Source organism: Oryza brachyantha, chromosome 4 (assembly GCF_000231095.2).
Source record: "Oryza brachyantha chromosome 4, ObraRS2, whole genome shotgun sequence".
NCBI classification, from domain to species: domain Eukaryota; kingdom Viridiplantae; phylum Streptophyta; class Magnoliopsida; order Poales; family Poaceae; genus Oryza; species Oryza brachyantha.
Window position 1 is genome coordinate 17,979,169 of NC_023166.2, and position 20,636 is coordinate 17,999,804.

The 20,636-nt window shown below is 39.5% G+C and overlaps 5 protein-coding genes across 7 annotated transcripts; 1 reads left to right on the forward strand and 4 right to left on the reverse strand.

Annotated features, from left to right (window-relative positions):
* The first annotated feature begins 5 nt into the window (after positions 1-5).
* LOC102708616 lies at positions 6-3,061 on the forward strand. The gene is made up of 5 exons (XM_040523109.1): positions 6-166; positions 578-753; positions 1,574-1,789; positions 1,895-2,037; positions 2,519-3,061. The coding sequence occupies exons 1-5, from the start codon at positions 68-70 to the stop codon at positions 2,719-2,721; spliced, it is 837 nt and encodes a 278-aa protein (XP_040379043.1). The 5' UTR covers positions 6-67; the 3' UTR covers positions 2,722-3,061.
* A 164-nt stretch (positions 3,062-3,225) lies between these two features.
* Positions 3,226-5,842, reverse strand: LOC102716680 (putative RNA methyltransferase At5g10620). The gene is made up of 8 exons (XM_006652723.3): positions 5,677-5,842; positions 5,469-5,500; positions 4,716-4,858; positions 4,451-4,517; positions 4,263-4,340; positions 4,012-4,157; positions 3,613-3,756; positions 3,226-3,515 (listed from the first exon to the last, which is right to left on the reverse strand). The coding sequence occupies exons 1-7, from the start codon at positions 5,759-5,761 to the stop codon at positions 3,717-3,719; spliced, it is 591 nt and encodes a 196-aa protein (XP_006652786.1). The 5' UTR covers positions 5,762-5,842; the 3' UTR covers positions 3,226-3,515; positions 3,613-3,716.
* Positions 5,843-6,561: 719 nt separating this feature from the next.
* Positions 6,562-8,321, reverse strand: LOC102716960 (probable plastid-lipid-associated protein 8, chloroplastic). Its single transcript, XM_006652724.3, has 4 exons — positions 8,131-8,321; positions 7,754-7,877; positions 7,235-7,411; positions 6,562-7,114 (listed from the first exon to the last, which is right to left on the reverse strand). The coding sequence occupies exons 1-4, from the start codon at positions 8,296-8,298 to the stop codon at positions 6,924-6,926; spliced, it is 660 nt and encodes a 219-aa protein (XP_006652787.1). The 5' UTR covers positions 8,299-8,321; the 3' UTR covers positions 6,562-6,923.
* A 465-nt stretch (positions 8,322-8,786) lies between these two features.
* LOC102717240 (glycosyltransferase BC10-like) lies at positions 8,787-13,991 on the reverse strand. Of its 2 annotated transcripts, none has more exons than XM_006652725.3 (11): positions 13,552-13,985; positions 12,380-12,844; positions 11,921-12,019; positions 11,684-11,784; positions 11,529-11,600; positions 11,227-11,317; positions 10,612-10,692; positions 10,157-10,219; positions 9,888-10,010; positions 9,762-9,800; positions 8,787-9,288 (listed from the first exon to the last, which is right to left on the reverse strand). In XM_006652725.3, exons 2-11 carry the CDS (start codon positions 12,728-12,730, stop codon positions 9,160-9,162), a joined length of 1,149 nt encoding a protein of 382 aa, XP_006652788.1. In that variant the 5' UTR covers positions 12,731-12,844; positions 13,552-13,985; the 3' UTR covers positions 8,787-9,159. The 2 variants fall into 2 exon arrangements, with proteins under 2 accessions (XP_006652788.1, XP_006652789.1); XM_006652726.3 differs by having other exon boundaries at positions 9,196-9,631; positions 13,552-13,991.
* Positions 13,992-15,581: 1,590 nt separating this feature from the next.
* Positions 15,582-19,757, reverse strand: LOC102708894 (kinesin-like protein KIF7). Of its 2 annotated transcripts, none has more exons than XM_015836447.1 (14): positions 19,503-19,757; positions 18,959-19,065; positions 18,463-18,531; positions 18,267-18,380; positions 18,117-18,185; positions 17,981-18,037; positions 17,847-17,879; positions 17,685-17,744; positions 17,539-17,601; positions 16,952-17,116; positions 16,692-16,847; positions 16,523-16,603; positions 16,037-16,095; positions 15,582-15,907 (listed from the first exon to the last, which is right to left on the reverse strand). In XM_015836447.1, the coding sequence occupies exons 1-14, from the start codon at positions 19,651-19,653 to the stop codon at positions 15,817-15,819; spliced, it is 1,275 nt and encodes a 424-aa protein (XP_015691933.1). In that variant the 5' UTR covers positions 19,654-19,757; the 3' UTR covers positions 15,582-15,816. The 2 variants fall into 2 exon arrangements, with proteins under 2 accessions (XP_015691933.1, XP_015691932.1); XM_015836446.1 differs by having other exon boundaries at positions 16,034-16,095.
* Between the last annotated feature and the right edge of the window lie 879 nt (positions 19,758-20,636).

Below are 20,636 nucleotides of genomic sequence, written 5' to 3' on the forward strand. Positions count from 1 at the left end.
TGGATCCTTTGGGTGGATCAGATCGTGCCCGCAGAGAGAGACACCGAGCTCTCCCCTCGTGTCTCCCATGGCGGACCCCGACGCCCAAACCCAGAGCCGCGCCCACCCTTCGACGGCGCCGCCGGCTGCGGCGGGGACAGCCGGCGAACCGGTCGGGTTTCCCCAGGTCAGTGATCCTTTTTCTGTGCCACTTGAATAGTTGTCTGAGGCCACCGCATGAAGCTGCCGCGAGGGACCGTCCCTTGTTTCATGGCGCCTAGATTTAGTGCAAATTCGGGGTGCTGGTGGTGAGAGTTTGGATTTGTGAGCTGTAATTTGATAGGATTTGTGGAGAAGGTGGCTTGTTTGGAACTTCCGCGGGTGTTTTGGCTCGTCCAAGGTGGAATTTGGTCGAGGTTTTGACGCCGTTTGGTCCAAAAGTTGACCCCTTTTTTAGTTTTCGGTTGTGTCTGGTTCGTGCAACTCGGATCGGATGGTTTTGATGTGATTGGTAAAGACTACTGTGTCGGGAAAAAAATTAGTTGTAGTTATTGACCGTATGATGATATTCCTGAAGCTGCTGCTGATGGTAATGCAGAATGGCGCTACAAATGGTGCTCCTCTCATGTTTCCGGTCATGTATCCTATGATTATGACCGGAATGCATGCTCAGCGTAGCCTGGATGATCAGGCTCAAGGTCCAGGGATCTATGCCATACAGCAGAATCAATTCATGGGTAGTACACTCATACCGCTCACTTACAGGATTCCAACGTAAGTTTTTTCCTTCTGATCCTGAGGAATCTGTTATGCGTATGAATTTGCTGTCTAGACTCTTGTGCACTTATTTCACATACCTTTATATCCTTTACGGTGACCAACATAATAGTAGGGAGGAAACGTGGAACGAAGTTACAAAGAGTATTGAGTTCTGGATGCCTAGTTTTTATTCTTGGGGTAGAGATTTTGTTGGTAAAACAAGAGCAGTGACTAATAATAACTACTAAAAACACAATATCTTAAGATCTTCTGTAAATTATGTCTACCCCATTGCCCTATTGGCCATCCATGAATTCACAAATATATCCGTGGGCTCCTTATATGTTGTGCTGCTTTGTCTATGAATTTACTTTGATTAGTACCCAAGTCAGCAACTACACATACAAATCTCATGTAACTGGGGTTATGAACCACAAACTCCATTCATCGGCCTTATGTTAAGATATGCTGATGCCAGAATTAAGTACATGAGCCTTACCATACTAGCATATACTGAGATCTTGATGTTTAACCTTTTCGTCAAATGTAGATGCATTCTTGCCTTCTATACAATGGCATGAACTTTATATAACCATCTGATTTGATTAATAATGAATGACAGCTCAAAAGTTGAAAAATTATTGCCCACATAAGCGAACCCTAAAATCTACCTTTTGAGAGCACAACAAAAACCTTTGCTGTCTGTAATATGTTTATTGCCTTCTCATCCTGATTTGCGGGTACCTAGAAATGGTGCAAAACATTGTGGTGTGTTCCACAAAGTAAGTAGATGAGTTTGTTCTCTCCTTGTTTATTCTATCCTCTGTATTAATAGGGAAAGTGTCGGTGCCATGGCCGGCGAAGAGCAAGCACAGGATGCTAGGCAACAAAATGGCCCTCAGAGACAAGTTGTTGTGAGGAGGTTCCACTTTGCTTTTCAGCTTGACTTGGCCCTGATCATCAAGTTAGCAGCTGTTGTATTTCTGTTTAGTCAGGAAGGATCAAAACAAAGGCTGTTTCTTCTCATACTGTTTGCTTCAGTGATTTACTTGTGAGTACTCTGCTTGCTTCTTTACCCGATTGCTCGCCATCTTTTTCTTATTTTGTGTGGCTTATTGTATGTCGTTACATTACTGGGTTGTTCCATCTCTTGCAGATATCAAACTGGTGCGATTACACCTTTACTAAGATGGCTGCAGCGAGCAGGAGGTGCTGCTGCTCGGCCTCCACAGGCTCCGGCTCGCCCAGAGAACCGTGCTCCAGTAGCTCCCCAGAATGATGGCAATATCCAACCACCTGGTAGATATCTTAAACTACACTTTATATCGTATATCCATTATTCATTTAATCTGTCTCATTTCATTATTGCAATCGCCAGATTCACCATTTCAACATGTGTACATAATACATCATCATGACATTGCAATTTCCTTTCTACTTCTGTCAAATCCTCAAAGGAGGCTCATACTTTTAGTTGAAAGCATTTCCAAAAACTTGGATGGTAAGAACATACAGATATTGCAAAAATGATATTACTAACACCAACAAATACTTAAAATGGATGGATGTTTAGTCTACCCGTTTTGTTGATCCCTTAGTTTGGGTATGGCGCCTCCTGCTCTATCATACCAGTCTGTTATCTAATTGTCAGGCAGTATCTAGAAGTTTTATGTAATTTAAGTTTTAACAAGCAGTGTCTAGTGACATTTCACATTTAGCAAAATTGTTTGTATTTTAGATATCAATGTATGTTCTTATATAGTCTTATTTTGCGTCTCAGGGGGAAATCTTGCAGACCCTGCAAACAATGGCCAAGCTGCAGAGAACCAGGAACCAGGGGCAGCAGGTGGTAATGAGAATCAGCAAGAGGTCGAGGGAGAAGGGAACAGGCGCAACTGGCTTGGGGGCATCTTGAAAGAGGTCCAGTTGGTTGTTGTAGGGTTTGTTGCATCGCTTCTCCCTGGCTTTCAGCACAATGACTAGAGCTAATCCTATCGCTGCCTAATCTTTCATTGGCAATGTAGCTGTTTATTGTGACATAGGCGTGAACAGAAAAATGATATAAAACAGCAGAGAAGAGTTTGTTACAGAACTAAATACAATGCTGTTATTATAATTCTGTTCCGAGTGCCATTGTTATATTTAATCGTTTTTCATGCGTTGTACTAGCATATGACTTGCGGGGATTTACCATTTACGATAAGTATATGACTTGAATTTGGGGTTTTCACTTCTTCAGTAAGAAGCGACTGTATATTCTGCAACAGACAGTCGTATGTAAAAAGTGAGACAGCTCTACTAAAATAAATGAGTTGTTTTTGTTAAGATTGTTGTCATTAAGGTCATGACTCATGTTGCAAGTATGATCGTATGAGGTTTGCCGTGCTATTAATTAGCCAAAAGAATTTACCATCTGTTGTGAATTCCTTGAAACATGATAGCTCCATTTTATAACGCTTTCTTCGTATTCTGGACTGACAAAAACCACCTTGTAGCACTGTGGGGGCGGCAGAGTGAAAATGCTGTAAATTGTTCCTCCATTGATATTCTTTTAAAAGCGTTTCCCTTGCCTTGTCCTCAGTTTAAGAGTGCAAGTGAAAATACAGTACGTGAATAGCAATCACGTATAAAAAGGGTACATCAAACTACCGAAAAACTGATGGACGAAATATCTCTGCACTACACAGTATCGATTTCCATTACGCTGCATACCAATCCAGCAAATCACCAAGAGAAAATGTATCGCATCCGTTAAGTTTCCATGGTATGTTCCCAACCTGATTATCAAGCAGATAACAGATAAGTAACTTGTTTTGGGCATGTAGTGATTTTAAGGTGAAAGCTAATACAATTATAACCTCATGAGCGCTATACCTGAAAACCAATGTGTTTGTGAATTATGATCTCCATGTCCTGCATTTTGATCTGTTCAGGTGCGCCACATAATGCTCAGGCAACTCAATTCTAGTGCCTAATGACTAATGGTGATACTTCTGTCCTTTGATTATAGTCCATGCCCTGCCAAAAATGTGATCCCTAGTGAATGGTTGATATCAAACTTTACTATTTGCTGACAGATATGCAGATACATGATTATGCACAGAGACCATGTGGTACATGATCTATCTTCCTTGAAATGGTTCATGGTTATACCTGCCGAACGCCATTTGGTACATAGATTTAAGTATGTCACAACTCACAATGCTAAAAACTGGTCCTGTTGGAATTATGAAAGCGTATTCAGTTGATAGATTGGAGAGCCTCGTTGCTCACCTGTAGAGCTGCTCCATTAGGACTATTAAAGCAACTTGATGATTCAAAACCATTGATGATAGCCTAATTGTTGCATCTGCACGCTCTCGCACTTGAGCACCAAGACCATATGGCCCACCAATACAAAATGTGAGCCTTAATGATCCCTAAAACGTTTGAAAAACTCATTAGCGCACACATATTATCACTTCAAATTTCCAACAAGCATAAACTTTGAACCCAATGATGTAAGTACAGACCACAGAGCGTACCATGTTGCCAGCATCCCCAAGCAGATCAGCTATCTGTTCTGAAGTGACATCCTTCCCGTGTTCATCCAGCACAACCACCTAAACATGCAGACTGATCTCAAACCTCTAAAGACTAATCTATATATAAGAGTTTACAACTTCTAGATGAACTATATATGAGCCCAAGAGAAGGCGGTACTGAAACATACAAAATCTTCGGTCTTCAGCTGCAGCATCATAGCCATGTCTTCTGCCTCAATTTGCACCTTAACATCACTGGAAAAGGAACAGGGGTCAGGGTCTTCAATAAACTTCGGAACAGAAAAATAACTACTTCTCAGCTTGCAATATGTGCTTATTCACCAAACAAAAACCCTTTCTATTACTATCAGCATTCAAGAATAACCTTGCAACACAGTATAACCGCAGTGCAAGATAGTCTCTAAGGACGAATGACTGTAATGGCACCCCTACCTTGTTAGCTTTGGGTTGGATCTGATAAGTGTATCCTCAATATCGCAATAGTAACCAAGCTTCTCCTTGTATTCTTCAACAATGAGCTGTGTCCCTCGAGACCTCTTCTTTCCAACTGTTAGAACACGCATAGGCATTGCCCTCTTCAAACATAGGCAACGAAATAAACATCAAATAGCAAGATAAGACACATTTGGCCGCTGCTTGCACAATATTCAAAATTTGTGGACGTAGATTGACAGCTATTCATTTAGGTCGAAGATTTCCCAAATTTAGTTCCACTTCAGATTTCTCTACTAGACCTTGCAAGTACTGAATCTACTGATACAAAATCCAAGTTCCCGAAAGCACTTTACTATTGCTATTGCCCTCGCCTTGTTCAGTAAAATCCTACGAAGCTATATATATGTGCGCTGCAATCAGTCACCAGACTCCAAGTTTCGAGGAACCATCCAGCAATCAATCGATGCAAGTGGGTAAATGAAAAAAGAGAAGAAAGTCATATATTGCATAAGACAATGTTCCTACACAACACTTATGTCATAATGAGAGATAAGTAGTATTAAATTTAAATATGAATTAGTAGTGTTTGCATTGAAATAATGGTGTCTACATTTTTTTTTTTTTGTGAAGTGGATGATACAGAAATCATGATAGTGTCTTGCATTAGAGGATTGCTCTAAAAGCGAAAACTGGATACTTTTCCTTGAGAAGAAACGAACATCAAGAAGGGGAAATGTTTGACCTCCTTACCACTGACTGTCCCGTGTACTTGGATCTCCTGTCTGCATACCCAAAGGAAAAACAGGAATTTGAACTCAGGATTGTCATCACCATCATATAATCCAGGAAAAACTAAGCACAGATAAAATCATAAAACAATCAATAAATAGGAATTCTAGGACAGGTAGACGCGCGACTGAGAGGTAGTAGCAAAATGGTGGGCTTTGACAGACCGTACCAGGAGGAGAAGGCGCCGGTGCACCTCCGCTCTTTCCGGGGGAGCGGCTGAGCCCACAGCGGCAGCTCCATGGCAAGACCGCCATCGAGGGGACGGACGGGAAGCCCGCGACCGCGAGCTCCAGGAGACGCACCCCCGCCGTGGATGATTGGGAGGAGAAGAACAAGACGGCTTTTCTCAAAAGGCGTTTTCTCCCTCGAAAGGCGCCTTTTAGACTGCAGATAATCTGGACTCCGCAAGGCGGAAGGGCAGCGACCTGACATCCATCTCTACACGGCTGCACCTGGATCAATCTTGGCCGTTAATTGCGATCCGACGGTGGTCCCGTATCGAAATGAACCGCTAACGATGGTTGCGATCGATACCCGGAGGTCTAGTTGATAACTCCAGCTTCAGGTAATGGAGACGATAGGCAAATTTGGTTTGAAGCCAATCAGCTTTACTAAAATTTGGTCATCTTAACAGTGTTTTTTTATATAGATTGGGTTTGGTGTAAAATTTTGGTAAGGTCTTTCGGTACAAGTCAAATAAGGCTCTATCAAGTTAAATTTGGTTAATTTTAGCCTCAAACCAAATATAACTGTCTTACCTAATATTTTTGGCAATGACAAAATTTTATATAGGGACATTATGGTAAAATCTTCACCTTAAACCATGGGGGTTATGTCTCGCTTTTTGAGAAAAGAGTCAAATGACTTATTTGCAAATAAAAAATAATTTATGAAAAAAACTTTTATATACGTGTTCTTCGTGATATAAAATAAAGCTGAAAAATAAATTACAATAAAAAACTCTCAAAACCAACTCTAAATTTAATATTGAAAATTCAAATCTTGGCTTGTAGGCATAAGCAGGGTGCAAATCAATCCGATCTTCTAGTGAAACATTCCTGCCACTCGGTTACAATTAATCTATTAGAATTGCTACCGTTGGTAGCAAATTAGCATTCTAATACTTGGGTGAAGATGGTCAATCACTACGTTAAGGAGAAGGACAAACAGTAACAGATAGTTCAGTATAAGGGGGTGTTTATGGCAATGAAACTACAAGCATTTTCATTACATTGACAACGACAAACTCTAATCTGATCGTCTGAAGAACATTGCTAGCCAAGTCGACCTCTGAATTTTACAACAGAATACAGTATTGTACATACAAACATGTCGTTGGATCACCAGTGCTATGATGCTGCCCTCTTGTGGTCTCAAGCACATGATGGTACGTACACAGACATGCCTGCTGCCTTCCTACTCTCGTCTGAGGAAGACGAAGAGCGAGCCCCTGGATCCTTTCCCTAGCCTGATCTTCTCGTCGACATAGGTGATCTCCAGCTTAACTTCGCTCTCGCCGCCATACTGGAACCCCAGGGAACCTACCTTCACTTCCGGCGGCTCAAATATGACCTGAATCCACTTACCATCCAGCACATTCAGCTTGCCTGCATGCATGCCCGAAACAACAAGAACTTCATGAGTTACAGATTCAAGATTATGTATCAATTTGATCGCTGCCTGAATAGAAAACGAGTGACACACTTGAAGGATGCTGTCCGGTTTACCTTTCAGAGATACCGCGCCATCGAAACCTAAGACGGAGAAGGACACCTTGTTCCTGATAACATCAGGAGCCTCCACCACCTGAACCATCTCATCGGTTTTGAATATCAGGCGGCCCAGAGGAGTCCGGTAAAGCCCTCCCGGTGATGTCGGTACCGAGCAGTACACAACCTCCCACTCTGGTAGGCCAGATCAGGTGCAATAAACGGTCAACTTAGAAGAGAATGGATTTTAAATTCTCGAGTGGATGTTCCTATTACTTACGTGTCATCACTAGTTATAAAAAACAATAAAAAAATATTAAGATAGGTTAATATGCTATATATTACTTTATAACCATGCAGGTTCAAATTCGACTTAAGTTACAAACATGCAATCAACTGTTATGGCATGGGTGTTTTCATTGTGTTGCAATGCCTCAATGTATTGATAATTAGTTTTGCAGTTTGTCAGTAAGTGACACAACCAGTTTCAGAGATATTATTTGGAGAATCAAGCAGGGAGTTTCACTGTTTCAGTACCTCCAAATATTAGTGGAGATTTGACAGGATCATCTATGCAATACTTCCCCAACTGCAGTGCGACATCAGCAACTTCCTGATGCCCATCTTTGGGCAGCAGAACTCCACGGTCAGTTCCATTCACCTGTTGGAAGGTATCATGCCAAGACATCACAAAAACATAAAGAAATGCGTCCATGATTTATCACAAAAAAAAAAGATTTTTTTAAGAAGCATACAAACCAAGTGAGGCTAAAACTAGTATGAACCGCTAGCAGTTGATAATTTAGGCCAAGAAATGTGTTCTAATGTTGAAGAAGGTTGCGTAATCCGAGCAGCAGCTAGGAATCCGGGAGTGCACCCAAGAAGAGGAAAAAAGAGATGGTTTTTAGCATCACCTTGGCGAGGATGGAGTCGATGAGCTCCGGCGGCGCCCGGAGACCGGGAGCTGCGGCGAGGGAGCATCGGACGGACGGAGCGCACCGGCGGCGGGGCCGGCGGAGAGCGGCGAGTGCAAGTGCGGCGGAGGAGAAGCGGACGTGCGTGGGCGCTGCAGAAGCCGACATTTCTTTCTGTGGTGATAAGCTGATAGCTGAAGCCTGCAATGCCTATTTCTTTTGTAAAAAAAATAATAAAAAGGAATCTTCATGTGCGTTTTTTTTGTGTGTGAATAATTTGAAATCTTCCTTCATTCCCTACCGGAGGCTGAGGATTCACGACAAATTTTGAAAGAATTTCGCGAACTTCGATCATCTCAAAATATGAATGCTTCTTATGCTTTTAAGTCAAAATTTAAATTTCTAATTTTAACTTTAAAGTTAAATTTGATATTTTTTAATCATTCTTTGCTTTTAAATCGCTGAGAAAACATATATGAAAAATGTTATTTATAAATTATTTTTTGTTTAACCTTTTCTCTAAAATAAGGAAAAAAAGATGTCCCCTATGCATCTTGAACGGTTTTATTCGACTATCTCGCCGTTTGGGTATTGCAATGCACTGCAGGAAATACGAGTCACTTCAAAACATGGCCAATAGGGATAAATGAACAGACAAGACAGAGGTTTGAAAGCTTTATGAATAAATCAATAAAAATGGCCTCCTCTAATAATGTCTTCTCAGAGTTACAATAAGCTTGATATACATGACGGAATCTGCAGCTAGAAACCAAGAGAAATATGCTAGTAAAAAAATAAGGTGAGCCTAAAAGAAATTGTATTCAGGAGTGGCAATGGCCTGACGTGGAGATCTGAACCACCCTAATGCTTCAGCATATGCCTTCTCCCCTACCTATTTCTATACCAGATATTGTTAATAAATCTGCTAATCTCTTCCAATTTACAAAGATCCCTATAACAAAATATCTCCTATATAAATCCCTAGCACGCAAGCTTTTGAGTGTAGGATGCCCAGGCGCTCTGCAGAACTCAAAAAAGGGTGTAATTTGAGAATAAGTTCATGAGATTGTTTATGGATTCAGGGTAGAACTTCCTCGCAAACAAATAGCACGGTCTCTTCACTCCATTCCATAAGCAAGGTTTCTGGGTAACCACTTTCTGTATAGCATGAAAAGCGCATCAGTGCTTTTTATCCACCACAAAAGGTACGTTGGGTAAAAAACTAGAAATGCATTTCACATAGAGAAAATGGCGACGTATGGAAGGAAAGACCAGAACACAGTGGGCCGGTATTACTCAAAACAAAGTTACAGGACCAATTTTATTTATCTGGTTGCTTGCTGGCTTTAGTTGTAGAGAACCAGCGGTATAGCACCCTTTTCCTGGAAACTGCTAATATCGCATAGCAAACACATTTACACTAGGTTAACAATGTAACTAACATGACCTCAGCTGCTCAGCAGCGTAATAAATTTTGCAGAGCCATATCCAGAAATAACACCTGTCGATATTTAAAATACACTTAATTCATGTGGATCATAAGTCATACACAAAGTATCAACGAAAAGGTTTGGTAGATAAAAAGTAAAGGAAACACTCATGTTGAGAGAGAGAGAGAGAAGAGGAGGAACCTTGCTATCGCTGGTGATATGGTAGCTCATGTCAATTGACTGTAAAAAGATCACAGAATTAAAGTCAGATTAAGAATAATGCTATTATACTTATATTCATGATAAACAACAACATGAAGAACATACTGTTATATTCTTCAAAAGCTCGTATGTAACATCATTTGCTCGATAAGCTTTTGGATGCCACTTCCCTTCAGACCAGTCGACATGAGTCACAGACCAATTGGCAATTCCATTTGGATCCATCATCTGGACAACATAAATACAAGTACACAATATCAAAGGCTGCAGTGGATATTAAGGGATGATACAATTTTTCATTCCTTTCAAATAAAAATTTCCCACAAGTAAAATGAACAGAATTTTCATCATACAAAGGTAATTTGTGTACCGACATGGAATAGTGTTGGCAAATAATGCTCATCAGCATAGCAATTGCGACCATCTTCCATCCCAGGCTGCAAAAGAGAAAGGAACAGATCACCATTCATCAAATATGTTGCAGAACGGCGCCAATACATGTTGAAGCAGACAACACAGGGTCACTAAGTTACTATGGGGAAACAGATCCAATCAATCTGCTTTATCATATTCATAGTACAATATTTCTTAGTCCATAAAAGATAAACACAGATGCACAAAGTGCAACCTCAGGGTATTAGATATTCAATGACACACTACAACATATAACGGCAAACATCAGTCAAATTACGGGGACATAAATACAGAGATTTTGAGGTACATGGTCCTGAAGTTTAACAAAATTGAATGATATAAATCAAGTCTAGTATATAGTGCCTATATTGCCATATTAATTGGCTTATGTGACAATATGACAAAGATATCTTACCTTACAGTAAAGCTTGAATTTAGTATAGTAAAGGTTGTCTGCGATTATCATCAATGCATGCTGCCGCTTGACTGAGAACCACTGAAATATTAAGAACAGTTGTTGAAATTCATTCTTCCATGTGACAAAAACTATTGGCAAAACAACATGAAATAAAATATAAGCACGGACCACCTTTTTTTGGGTGGCCTGGAAGGGGAGGGGGGGAGCAAACATCAAAACAGTAACTGTTTTACTCGAGTTGAAAAGGCATTGGATACAAAGATACCCCCTTTGTTTCATATTGTAAGATTTCCTTGCTATGCCTAGATTTATCTATTGATCAATGCATATTGTTCATATGTCTAGATTCATTAGCATTCATATAAATTTAGACAATACTATAAAGTCTTACATTAGATATCCAAGGAACTTCCCTAGAAAAGGCATATTTGAGGAACAATTCATAAGAGTTTGAAGTTAAAAAAAACTGGTGCCTTGAAGAGTCTATTTAAGTAAAAGGATACGATCTAGAATGTGAGAACATCAACTTGACAAATTTAGATTGTAATTGCAAATGAACAATAAATAGCCGTTTCGTAGTTTTTGAATGCGCAAAGGAAATTTTAAGCTTACCTGTGAACCCTTCCTGAAGTCACTCTCTTTAACTTCCGGTAACATGTTTTTCGAATATCTAAAATTTCCATGTGGTCCAGGATCATAAAAGCTGACCAAGGAAATAAATGAGTGTGTAAGCAGTAGAAATCATGACTATAAAGTTACTCGTCACTGACAGCATATATGGAAATGGAATATAACTTTGCTGAAAGCTCAACAATGCCATCCCATGTTTACGTCAGTGTAAGAGTTAACATGTGAATACATAAACTGTAGCTGAAATTAATCCTCAAAATAACTGGATAAAGAAACTGACTTACGAGTCAATAAAACTGATATTTGTTCCTATCAGGTAATCATACATATAATCAAAATTGTGCAAAGGTACACAGCTGTAAACACACAAAAACTGATATCAGATTTTTTTTTTCTCCATGAAAGATAACAGGATGAATTCAAAACATGACATTTAGACCTGTCAGAGAGCAACACAAAATGCTGATTATCAATGTCTTCTAGTGCATTCGCCAACAATCTCCTCTCTGCATCAACCATGGAAATCTTACCCCATACTACCTGCAACAAGAGATAAAAGCATGGCACCATCACCTATAGCTTCAAATCACTACAATAAGCTGAAAGTAATCTTCACTTTCAGATTGCAAGCTTTTATGATCATGAAAAGCATATGCCAGCCGTAAATGTATAATACCTTTTCACTGTGTATATCCCGACCAATAAATAAGGGACTGCTATGTTCTGGTTTCTCCCTTGAGGCATGAACATATATAGTATATCTTCCCTCGTGACCCTGTGAAAACGACACGAAAGGACATGGTAAACTAACACTAAGCAAAAAGAGGTGGTACAAGAATTAGGATACCCTGTCTGGGCTATAAGTTTATACAAAAAAAATGTCAGAGAAAGTGACAGTATACATGTTAACAAAATGAATGCAGTTCTACATAAGCTACTAAATTAAGATGAAAAGCCCATTTTCTAAATCTTGCTTATTAGCAGCTGGAAATGATCATGTTCATAATACTAATTACAGCTTCACTGTAGAAAGTTCAATTATCTATTATCCTTCAGTCTTTGATGTAGTACTGAATGCAGTATGCCAGACGCAGAACCCAACCATAGATATAGCAGAAGAGAAGTGACAACGAACCTCAAAAAATTTCTCCCATAATCTTTCAAATGGCAATGTACCAGGAGTTAAGAACATGAAAGCAATTTTTGATCTCCTCGACTTAACAGGAGGTGTTGATAAAATCTGTTTGAAAACAACCTGTGAGGCTCTCTCTTGATCCGTCAATTCCCTGACAGGCTCTGCAGGTAGCCAGTCTCTCATAGGAGATGTGTAATGCTGGGGTGGATAGAGATAAGTCCAGAGTGTTGCAACAGAGACAAAAGCTGCAATAAGTATGCACACATGTTTTTTCCGAGAAGTACGTGCGCGAGGCAGAGGGACAGCCTTCATATCCTTGGCACCTAACTGCCACAGTTGGTGTGCCTTCATCTAAGGAATCTTCACTGTGAAGACCTAACTCCCATTACCCTGAGATTTCAGCAGCTTGCTGCAGGTAATTACCAGAACTAAAATTGAGACAATCACCTCCTGCTCCTATGTGTTCTGCAAAATTATAGTATAGTTGTAAAATTGTCGATGTGTCATTAGCAAATTAACAAGTTACATGAGATATTATATTGTCTTTTTTTTGTCTAATTTAATATTATTCACCAACAGGAGCTAGTTGCAATTTGGTCCAGAATTGTTGTCGCAGCAGTAAAGTGTATCAGATATTCAGATTACATGAGTTTTGGTATTGCAATAGCTAATAGACAATAGCCTCGTTTATTTGGCCCGCTACAGAATGGTATATGGCATCTGTTAGACGAAATTCACATAAACACCACAAAAACATAAAAAATCGATATTATTTCTGATCCAATTTATGATCAGACATGTAAGGGGATGTAAGGCATGATCGCATGAGCACTAGATCATAATAATAAGCATGAACAAAAACAATTAGCCATGACGAATGTATCACCTAAACAGCAAACAAAAAAATCGATCTTTCCGATCCAACACGGAAGGCATGAGCACTGCTACTAGATCATAACAAGAAGCATATCAAAACATCCATGGGGACTAGGGAGGACCTGACGCAGAACCCCAATTGCGGAAAACAGACTGCTATTATTGCAGCACCACGCACGAATCGAATAGGGTTTATTGGAAGGGGGGAAGAAAAATATCAATCTCAAACCAAGTCGAGATGGATACCATAATACACGCCACGCACCACACACAAACCAAGAAGAATGGATGGATACCTTAGGTCCGATTCGATTCGAGCGGAGCTGGATGCCGGCCGGCCGGCCGCGACGCCCCTGCTCCAAAACCTGCTCGCCCGCCGTCGAGGCAGAAAGGCGGGGAGGGGAGGGTCAGGTGACAGGAAGGAATTCGAACAGGATATGCGGTAGATGGGTGAGGCTCGTCGCCGGGAGGGAGGCAGAAGGCCAGGTGGAGGCAACGCGCAGGATTCGATGGGAACTCCAAAAAAAAAGAGAGGATCAAACACCACCGGGGGCCGAACCGAATCGAATCAAACCGAAAAGGGCGAATCGCTCGCCCGCTCGCGCGCGCTCCTCGGTGAATCCGCGCGAGATCAAAGCCGCCGCGGCGGCGGCGGCGCCAATTCGCTCCTCCTCGCCTTGAAGCTGAAATGGAGGGAGGAGTCGGAAACCGATCGCGGCAGCCGCTGCGAATCCGTGGGGGGTTTATATCGATTCGCGGCCAACGCGGCAACGCCACCCTGCGACCGAGACGACGAGTAAACAGACGGGGGAGTAAAAGAAAAATAAAAAACCGCCTCCGGTATTTTACAATGAGCTAGATAATAGAAATAGAAAGATGACCCATGATTAGGAAAAGAAAAAAATAAGCAAATGACCTTCCAACTAACAATATAAGTGTTCCTCTAATATCATGTCACGTATCCCTACCCAAAAAATCCAAAAAATCCATGTTTGTCTGTCAACCGACCTTTGCTTTTTCACCAAATTAATCACTCGTATTTTTATTTATTCTTAAGTTTATAAATCCTAAATTTTAAAACTTAAATTTATTAAATTTAGAGCTGATTGTTAGAATTCATGATAGTTTATTTTCGAAGCTTTTACATGGTTGAACACATATAAAATTTTTATTGATAAACTATTTTTAATTATTAATAAATTATTCTATTGATTTCATTTTTAAAAAAATGGTCAATTAGAACTGCACTCGATGACTTGACCCCGTCGTCATTGCAGCCATTTCTATACGTAGATATTGGTACCCTGTGTGTGAGGCCGGCTCTTGGATTGATCGATTCTAATGGTATCGTCAACTTGGAACAAACCAAAAGCATATTACCCCGCTCTTTGATATTTTATTTATCTCACAACATTTTATCTTTAGAGTAATTTGATATATTAAAGTGAAGAACAATAAGTTATTTCTTACTTTTTACCTCACCCAATTTAAATATATAAAATGTATTTATCTTACTGGAATAAATATTAGATCAGTGATTACTTTACTAATATATCATCGGTATAATATAAAAATATCCTTAAGAAAGTTAAGATGATATAATATTAAAATATCCTTAAGAAAGTTATTTTCAATACAAAGTTGATAATCTATCCTCATATTACAAGTTATTTTAAATAAAAAATATTTCGACATATATGTTATAAAATTAGTTTAATCGAATTAATTAATATTAAATATATCTTTATATTATATTCTTTTCTAAGAATATTCCAAAGTTCTATAAAGTATAAAGTATAGACTTAGGTGAACTTGGAGAGGCTTAATTTAGGACAGACTCAAGTACCTCATAATATGTGACAGAAAATAGTATTAATTTTAGGTCATAAAAATTTTTATTGATTAAAAAGACCAATAATAAATTGTATATTTTAATACAAATAATTTTTTATACTACCCCGTCCTATATTAAAGTCATTTTTTATTTTTATATAATGGTTTAACTTTTCGTCTTATTAATAATTTTATTTTTTTATTGTTAATAGATGGTAAAAACATGAATAAAACATTATTTTTATGTATAACTTTATTTTTCAATTTCTGTATAATAACTTTATTTTTCAATTTCTGTATAATAACTTTATTTTCATGCGTGATGCAAATTTTTCAAATAAAATGAATGGTCATAGCGTTGAATATAGAAATTGAAAAATAAAGTTATTATGGGATGAAGGTATTAAAAAATAAAATTATTATACAGAAATTAAAAAATAAAGTTATTATGGGATGGAGGTATTGAAAAATAAAGTTATTATTGGATGGAGTTAGTTTTTAGGATGGAGGACAGATCAAAGTCCAGATCCACGTACATATCGTGTCAAACTGTGAAAACATATCAATACTTTAACAGTATGTCCAACATGTACATAATATATATACAGGAATCATACGTGCGTTTTAGCCCGCATATCTAGTTTCCATAATATGATTTCACAAAATGCACGGTCGCTGGTGCCTGAACTTGTGAGCCGCACTAACAATAATAATAATAATTAACCCTCCTAGCTGTCTGCTCTCCGCGTGCGCCTGCGGTTGGAGGACGCTTTCGTGCTGCCGCTGCTGCCGCCGCCCTGTGCCGCCACAGCTCTCCTCCTGCAGAAAAGCAGCAGCAATTAGCCAAACCGGCAACCAGTTTAGTGGTAATTTACTACACTGATTGCCGCTCCGGAGTGCGAAGTTTCAGTTAATAGGAAGGCGTTGGCTTTCGAGAGGTATCACCACATAGCAGCAGAGAGCATCTTGTAGGTGTAGAACATCGGTAGCGCAACCAAAGCCGATGCCTGCAGAGTGCAACGCAGCACACAAAACGGTAAGCTCTGGGAGAGCCTGGCAAGCATTTTTTTTTTGAGTAATTTCACAAAACCACGTGTATTATGGTCCAAAATGTATAAAACTGAAGAGATTTCGGTGTATGTCATGTAACCTGGTTATGGTGGTGCAAGAGTTTCTCCTGGTACTATAGTAAAATAAAAATAATCTTATCTGGTTATAACTTGTATATAATGTGTCTAACCGATATAATTTTATATGTAATTTTGTAACTCGTAACCGATAAAAAGAACATGGGTTTATATCTCTATGACCATAATACCTAGTGATTATAATATTTGTGGTTTTGTGAAATTTACTTTTCTTTCAATAATGTGTGGAAGAGCTGCGCATCGTGGCAAAATGATTTAGGGAGGGAGGAGATTTTAAGAATTTTACCGTGAACCATGCCAGTTTATCAGCTGAATCAGGTTTCAGTAACCCGTTATCGTTGACGAAGTGCTTAATTCCTTTCTGAACCTGTGTAGCATAAGTGATAAGTCCCCAAGTTATACTGTACTGTGAGCGAAGGACTTGAGAGACGATTACTTGTGGAGGAGGCTTTTACCTGACGATGGCTTAGACTCGCTGACATAAAAACCCTTCTCCAAGCAGATACGGCAGGCCTCGTGTAAGGTTCCAGGACGGCACCTGCTCTCGTAATATGCGGTTCAGATGCTGCAACAATCTGGGTGATGTATGGCGTGGACAGCTTCTTGGATTCCTAAAAAGAATAAAATCATTCAGATGCAGAGTGATTTGAGTGAGACATCGGCAGGTTAAACCATAGACTGAGATGAAAAGGCTGCTTTGTGTGTGCGTCCCTACCTGCCAATAGTGATCTGCAAAGTCCTGTACCTTGGCCATCGAAGGATGGATGGTGTCTCTGCAAACTTTGTAGAGTTTGGTGCTCCTGGTAGCTATTGCCGATGCATATGCATCGGCGCTGTTTTTCAGAGAGTTGAGATGTGCTTTGGCAGTAGGAACCAGTTTCTTCAGCATTAGAAAAACAAATGCGACTTAGAATGGTTCAAAAGTGAATTTATGTGCATCAGTTCAACGAAGCATATGGATTTTCCCTATGATTTGATTACCGACTATGCTCACTGAAAAATAAGGGTATCAAATGTTTAAAATTTTTAATTTCATCAATCAAATCCGGTCACTTCATAATTTCATACAAATCAAAAATCTCATACACGCCCTTCCCTCAACCCCTGCATGCATTGCGCGTGTGTTTGACAGAAAAACAAAAAAAATCAAACGTTTGATCAATAGCAAATTAACGTGTCACGCATGGCAATAAAAAAAGTTGTTTGCAGACCATCAATATATAGCATGCGCATTTTTTAACAAGTGTATATAGTCTGTACATCTCTACTGTTAGATATGTAGAAGAGGATCCAGAAACCTACATTCTGTGCTGTTTTCATGTGCGGCTGCACTAATCTGTGAACATGTGCAAGGTTCTCAGAAACCTGTCCGGTTGAAACAAAAGTCAATAATTACATTTAGAAGCGTTTGATAGATAACTATTTATTATTAATAAAATGAAACAAACCTTCAGCAACAGAACATCAAGCACAGACTTCCCGCGGAGCTGCCATTTGTCAGATAACTCCTGCAAGTGCTCAAAATAAACCCAACTTGAATTTGAAAAGTACATAAATTTCTTTCACATTTTCATCGGATCCATGTATATCTGATAAGAGAAAAAACGCACCATAACCCAATGTGGAAGCCACATGCCATGAACCTGAGAGCAAATTCTAGTGCTTCAGTATCTTCGCCAAAGATATACTAAAGGGTATTTTTTTATCAGGGTACATGAAATAAATGACTAAAAGAATTGCATACCTTTGTCAACTCTTCGCCCTTCAACTTTGCTTCTCTCTCCATTTCAACAAGTCTATCCTGAGCAAATCACACAAAACACAATAAGCACATTAGATATTGTTAGGGTTATTTTCATTTGTTTTCCTTCTGTACCAACCTTAGCTTGCTGAAGACTATGGTTAAGCTCCTCAATTTTCTGCTTCTGCTCCAGATTTACCTTTTCAGCCTGGATCATACGAAATACGCTACAAACTTGTGAATAGCTGAACGCTACATTATATATCCCAAATATGTACGCAGTACTTACACTGTCCAACTTCCCAGTAAGTTCAATCAAACTTTTCTTCGCTTCACTGGCATGGGCTTCTAATGATTCCCCTTTCTTAACTTGGTCTTCTAAATCTCTACCCAGCCTCACAATCTAATCACATTTTGTGCCAGTTTTGTTAATATTTTTGTCTGACTTATTTAGTATCATCTCTTTAAAATCTTGATTCTCTTACCTGTTTCTCAAGCATCTCATTGTGAGCGTTTGCCTTAAGCACGGATTCATCATCGATGACATTAGGCACCTGATTCAACGGCATAAAAAAGAAAGTCATTATAATATAGATAGGAAGGTGTTTTTACAAAAAGGATTAGTTAGTACTTAGTACTAAATTGGAGTTTATATACATGATAATGACAACTGAGACAGTTTTTCCGCTTTAATTAGTCACTGATAATTGACCGTCCTGTTCAAAATATGGTCAAGTAAGTAATGTTGGCGAAAGGGTCTATAGCTTAGTAGTTATGTGTTCTCAAAAAAAAAAAGTAAGCAATGTTGTACAGCAGAGTCGACCTAACAATTTATAAACTGGCGAGTTATTTAAACTAGCAACCAGGTAAGTCATTATTGGTTAGTTAATTATGCTAGTTTACCAAACCAAAAAAAATTAACATAGCACACGGAGTTAAACTCCAAGAGGGCAATTCACACGGTAAAGAAACAAAAATCACCTGCAGAACTTCCAGCTCGCTGACCAATGCTGCAATCTGTGCCGACTTCTCCCTGACAACATTCTCCAGATGCAAGGTCTCCTCCTTCCTCGCATTGATCTCATCCTCTAAACCCAAAGAACAGTAATTCTTTCACCCAGTAAACAACAATGAATCAGGCAAGTTTCCACTACAGGGTGTTAATCTGATTAATGGAACAACAGATAACCGATAATATGATCCTAACCAACCAACCAACCAAATACTACCTAGCAGGTTAGCAGTTAATCATGTCGTCCTATAATGAGTTAAACTTTTTGAAAGCTTCTAATTTAGGATATCAAAGCAACAAAACCATGGTTATCAATCATACAGAAACAGTGAATGTCTTCCGCAATATTCGACGCTAACTTGAGAGTGCAAATTCCTATCAAGAAAAAGACAAAAATGATAGGAGCGGCCGTCCTATGTAACAACGCAAACTGACAAATTTTCAAAACTAAAGAAACACCATGACCAAAAAATGCTCATGCTAGTATATAAACAAGAAGAAGATCAGACTCACCTAATGACGCAACTTTGGATCTAAGCATCTGAAGTTCTTGTCCCTGCTCCGGCGACGACGGAGAAGCGGAGGCCACATCGCACCGGGCCCGAACGAAGCACAAGAAGAGAAGAAAGATGATGGCCGCGACCAGAGCCCTGCCGTTCGCCATGGCCCGCTCGCCGCCGGCCGGTCGGCTTGCTCAAGCCCGGCGCCGCTCCTCTCCTACGAAACAGATCCTCGTATGATTGTCGAATTTATAGTTGCACTCGAGGAAATCTCCCGTTTTTTTGTACGCATGCAGGTGCCCTCGGTCTGTCGATCAGAAGTTCTTGCTGCGTTCAACACGAGACGTTGTGTTTCCATTGACAGGTTGAATTCGAGGCTGTTGGGATCCAACGAATTTTTTTAGTTAGTTGTCACATCGAATGTTTGATGTTAATTAAAAGTATTAAATATAGATCGATAATAAAATTAATTGTATAAATAAAAGCTATTTCACCAGACAAAATTTTTAAGCCTAATTAATCTATGATTAGCAAATGTTTACTGTAGCATCACATTCGCTAATCATAAACTAATTAAGCTCAATATATTCGTCTCGTAAAATAGTTCAGAGTATGAAATAGGCTAACTAGTATTTAAGCATTCGACGACAGAAACTTAAAAAAGTCATAGTCATACGGATCTACGCAGGATCTTCGTCGCGAATCGAAGAATTCGGGTTTTGGTTTCGCCCGTGGCTGCGTTTTGCGGGAAGCTGTGAGAGCCGGCGGGGGTTCGAGATGGCCAGGTGCCTGGCTGTAAACGTGTCAGGGCCGCCGCGCACACGTGGCCTTCGCGACGTGCAGAGGTGACAACGCGTCAGAGCACGATGTGATAGCTTCTACCACATGGTAGAGCTTTGGGAGCATCACCGCAACTGCCGAATACTGTGGCTTGGGTTGGAGGACGACTACTGCTCCAAATCGAAACTTGCCAGCAGCTTTCTAAATTACAAATGGTTGAAACGAAATTTGGATGGAAATTATAAAATTTTGCAATAAATTATCTTGTCACGGGACTTTTGATTCCGGGCCAGAGAGGCAACAACTTTGTTCATGGTCCTTTACGCAAATTTCTCATAGCCCAAAAAAGAAAAAAAAACATAGTTGA

Excerpts from the sequence above, each read along its gene's own strand:
- LOC102708894 (XM_015836446.1), bottom strand. The coding sequence starts at position 19,653 with ATGGCGAACGGCAGGGCTCTGGTCGCGGCCATCATCTTTCTTCTCTTC. Across the intron at positions 18,038-18,116 it reads ATAGTCTTCAGCAAGCTAAG|GATAGACTTGTTGAAATGGA; the intron begins GTTGGTACAGAA and ends TGATTTGCTCAG. Across the intron at positions 16,604-16,691 it reads CGAGTCTAAGCCATCGTCAG|GTTCAGAAAGGAATTAAGCA; the intron begins GTAAAAGCCTCC and ends TATGCTACACAG.
- LOC102716680 (XM_006652723.3), bottom strand. The coding sequence starts at position 5,761 with ATGGCGGTCTTGCCATGGAGCTGCCGCTGTGGGCTCAGCCGCTCCCCC. Across the intron at positions 4,341-4,450 it reads AGCTGAAGACCGAAGATTTT|GTGGTTGTGCTGGATGAACA; the intron begins GTATGTTTCAGT and ends CTGCATGTTTAG. Across the intron at positions 3,757-4,011 it reads CTAATGGAGCAGCTCTACAG|GGCATGGACTATAATCAAAG; the intron begins GTGAGCAACGAG and ends CATTTTTGGCAG.
- LOC102717240 (XM_006652725.3), bottom strand. The coding sequence starts at position 12,730 with ATGAAGGCACACCAACTGTGGCAGTTAGGTGCCAAGGATATGAAGGCT. Across the intron at positions 12,020-12,379 it reads TATGGGAGAAATTTTTTGAG|GGTCACGAGGGAAGATATAC; the intron begins GTTCGTTGTCAC and ends TCGTTTTCACAG. Across the intron at positions 10,693-11,226 it reads ACTTCAGGAAGGGTTCACAG|TGGTTCTCAGTCAAGCGGCA; the intron begins GTAAGCTTAAAA and ends TTAATATTTCAG.
- LOC102716960 (XM_006652724.3), bottom strand. The coding sequence starts at position 8,298 with ATGTCGGCTTCTGCAGCGCCCACGCACGTCCGCTTCTCCTCCGCCGCA. Across the intron at positions 7,878-8,130 it reads TCGACTCCATCCTCGCCAAG|GTGAATGGAACTGACCGTGG; the intron begins GTGATGCTAAAA and ends ACCTTCCAACAG. Across the intron at positions 7,115-7,234 it reads TGGCGCGGTATCTCTGAAAG|GCAAGCTGAATGTGCTGGAT; the intron begins GTAAACCGGACA and ends GCATGCATGCAG.
- LOC102708616 (XM_040523109.1), top strand. The coding sequence starts at position 68 with ATGGCGGACCCCGACGCCCAAACCCAGAGCCGCGCCCACCCTTCGACG. Across the intron at positions 754-1,573 it reads CTCACTTACAGGATTCCAAC|GGAAAGTGTCGGTGCCATGG; the intron begins GTAAGTTTTTTC and ends CTGTATTAATAG. Across the intron at positions 2,038-2,518 it reads TGGCAATATCCAACCACCTG|GGGGAAATCTTGCAGACCCT; the intron begins GTAGATATCTTA and ends TTTGCGTCTCAG.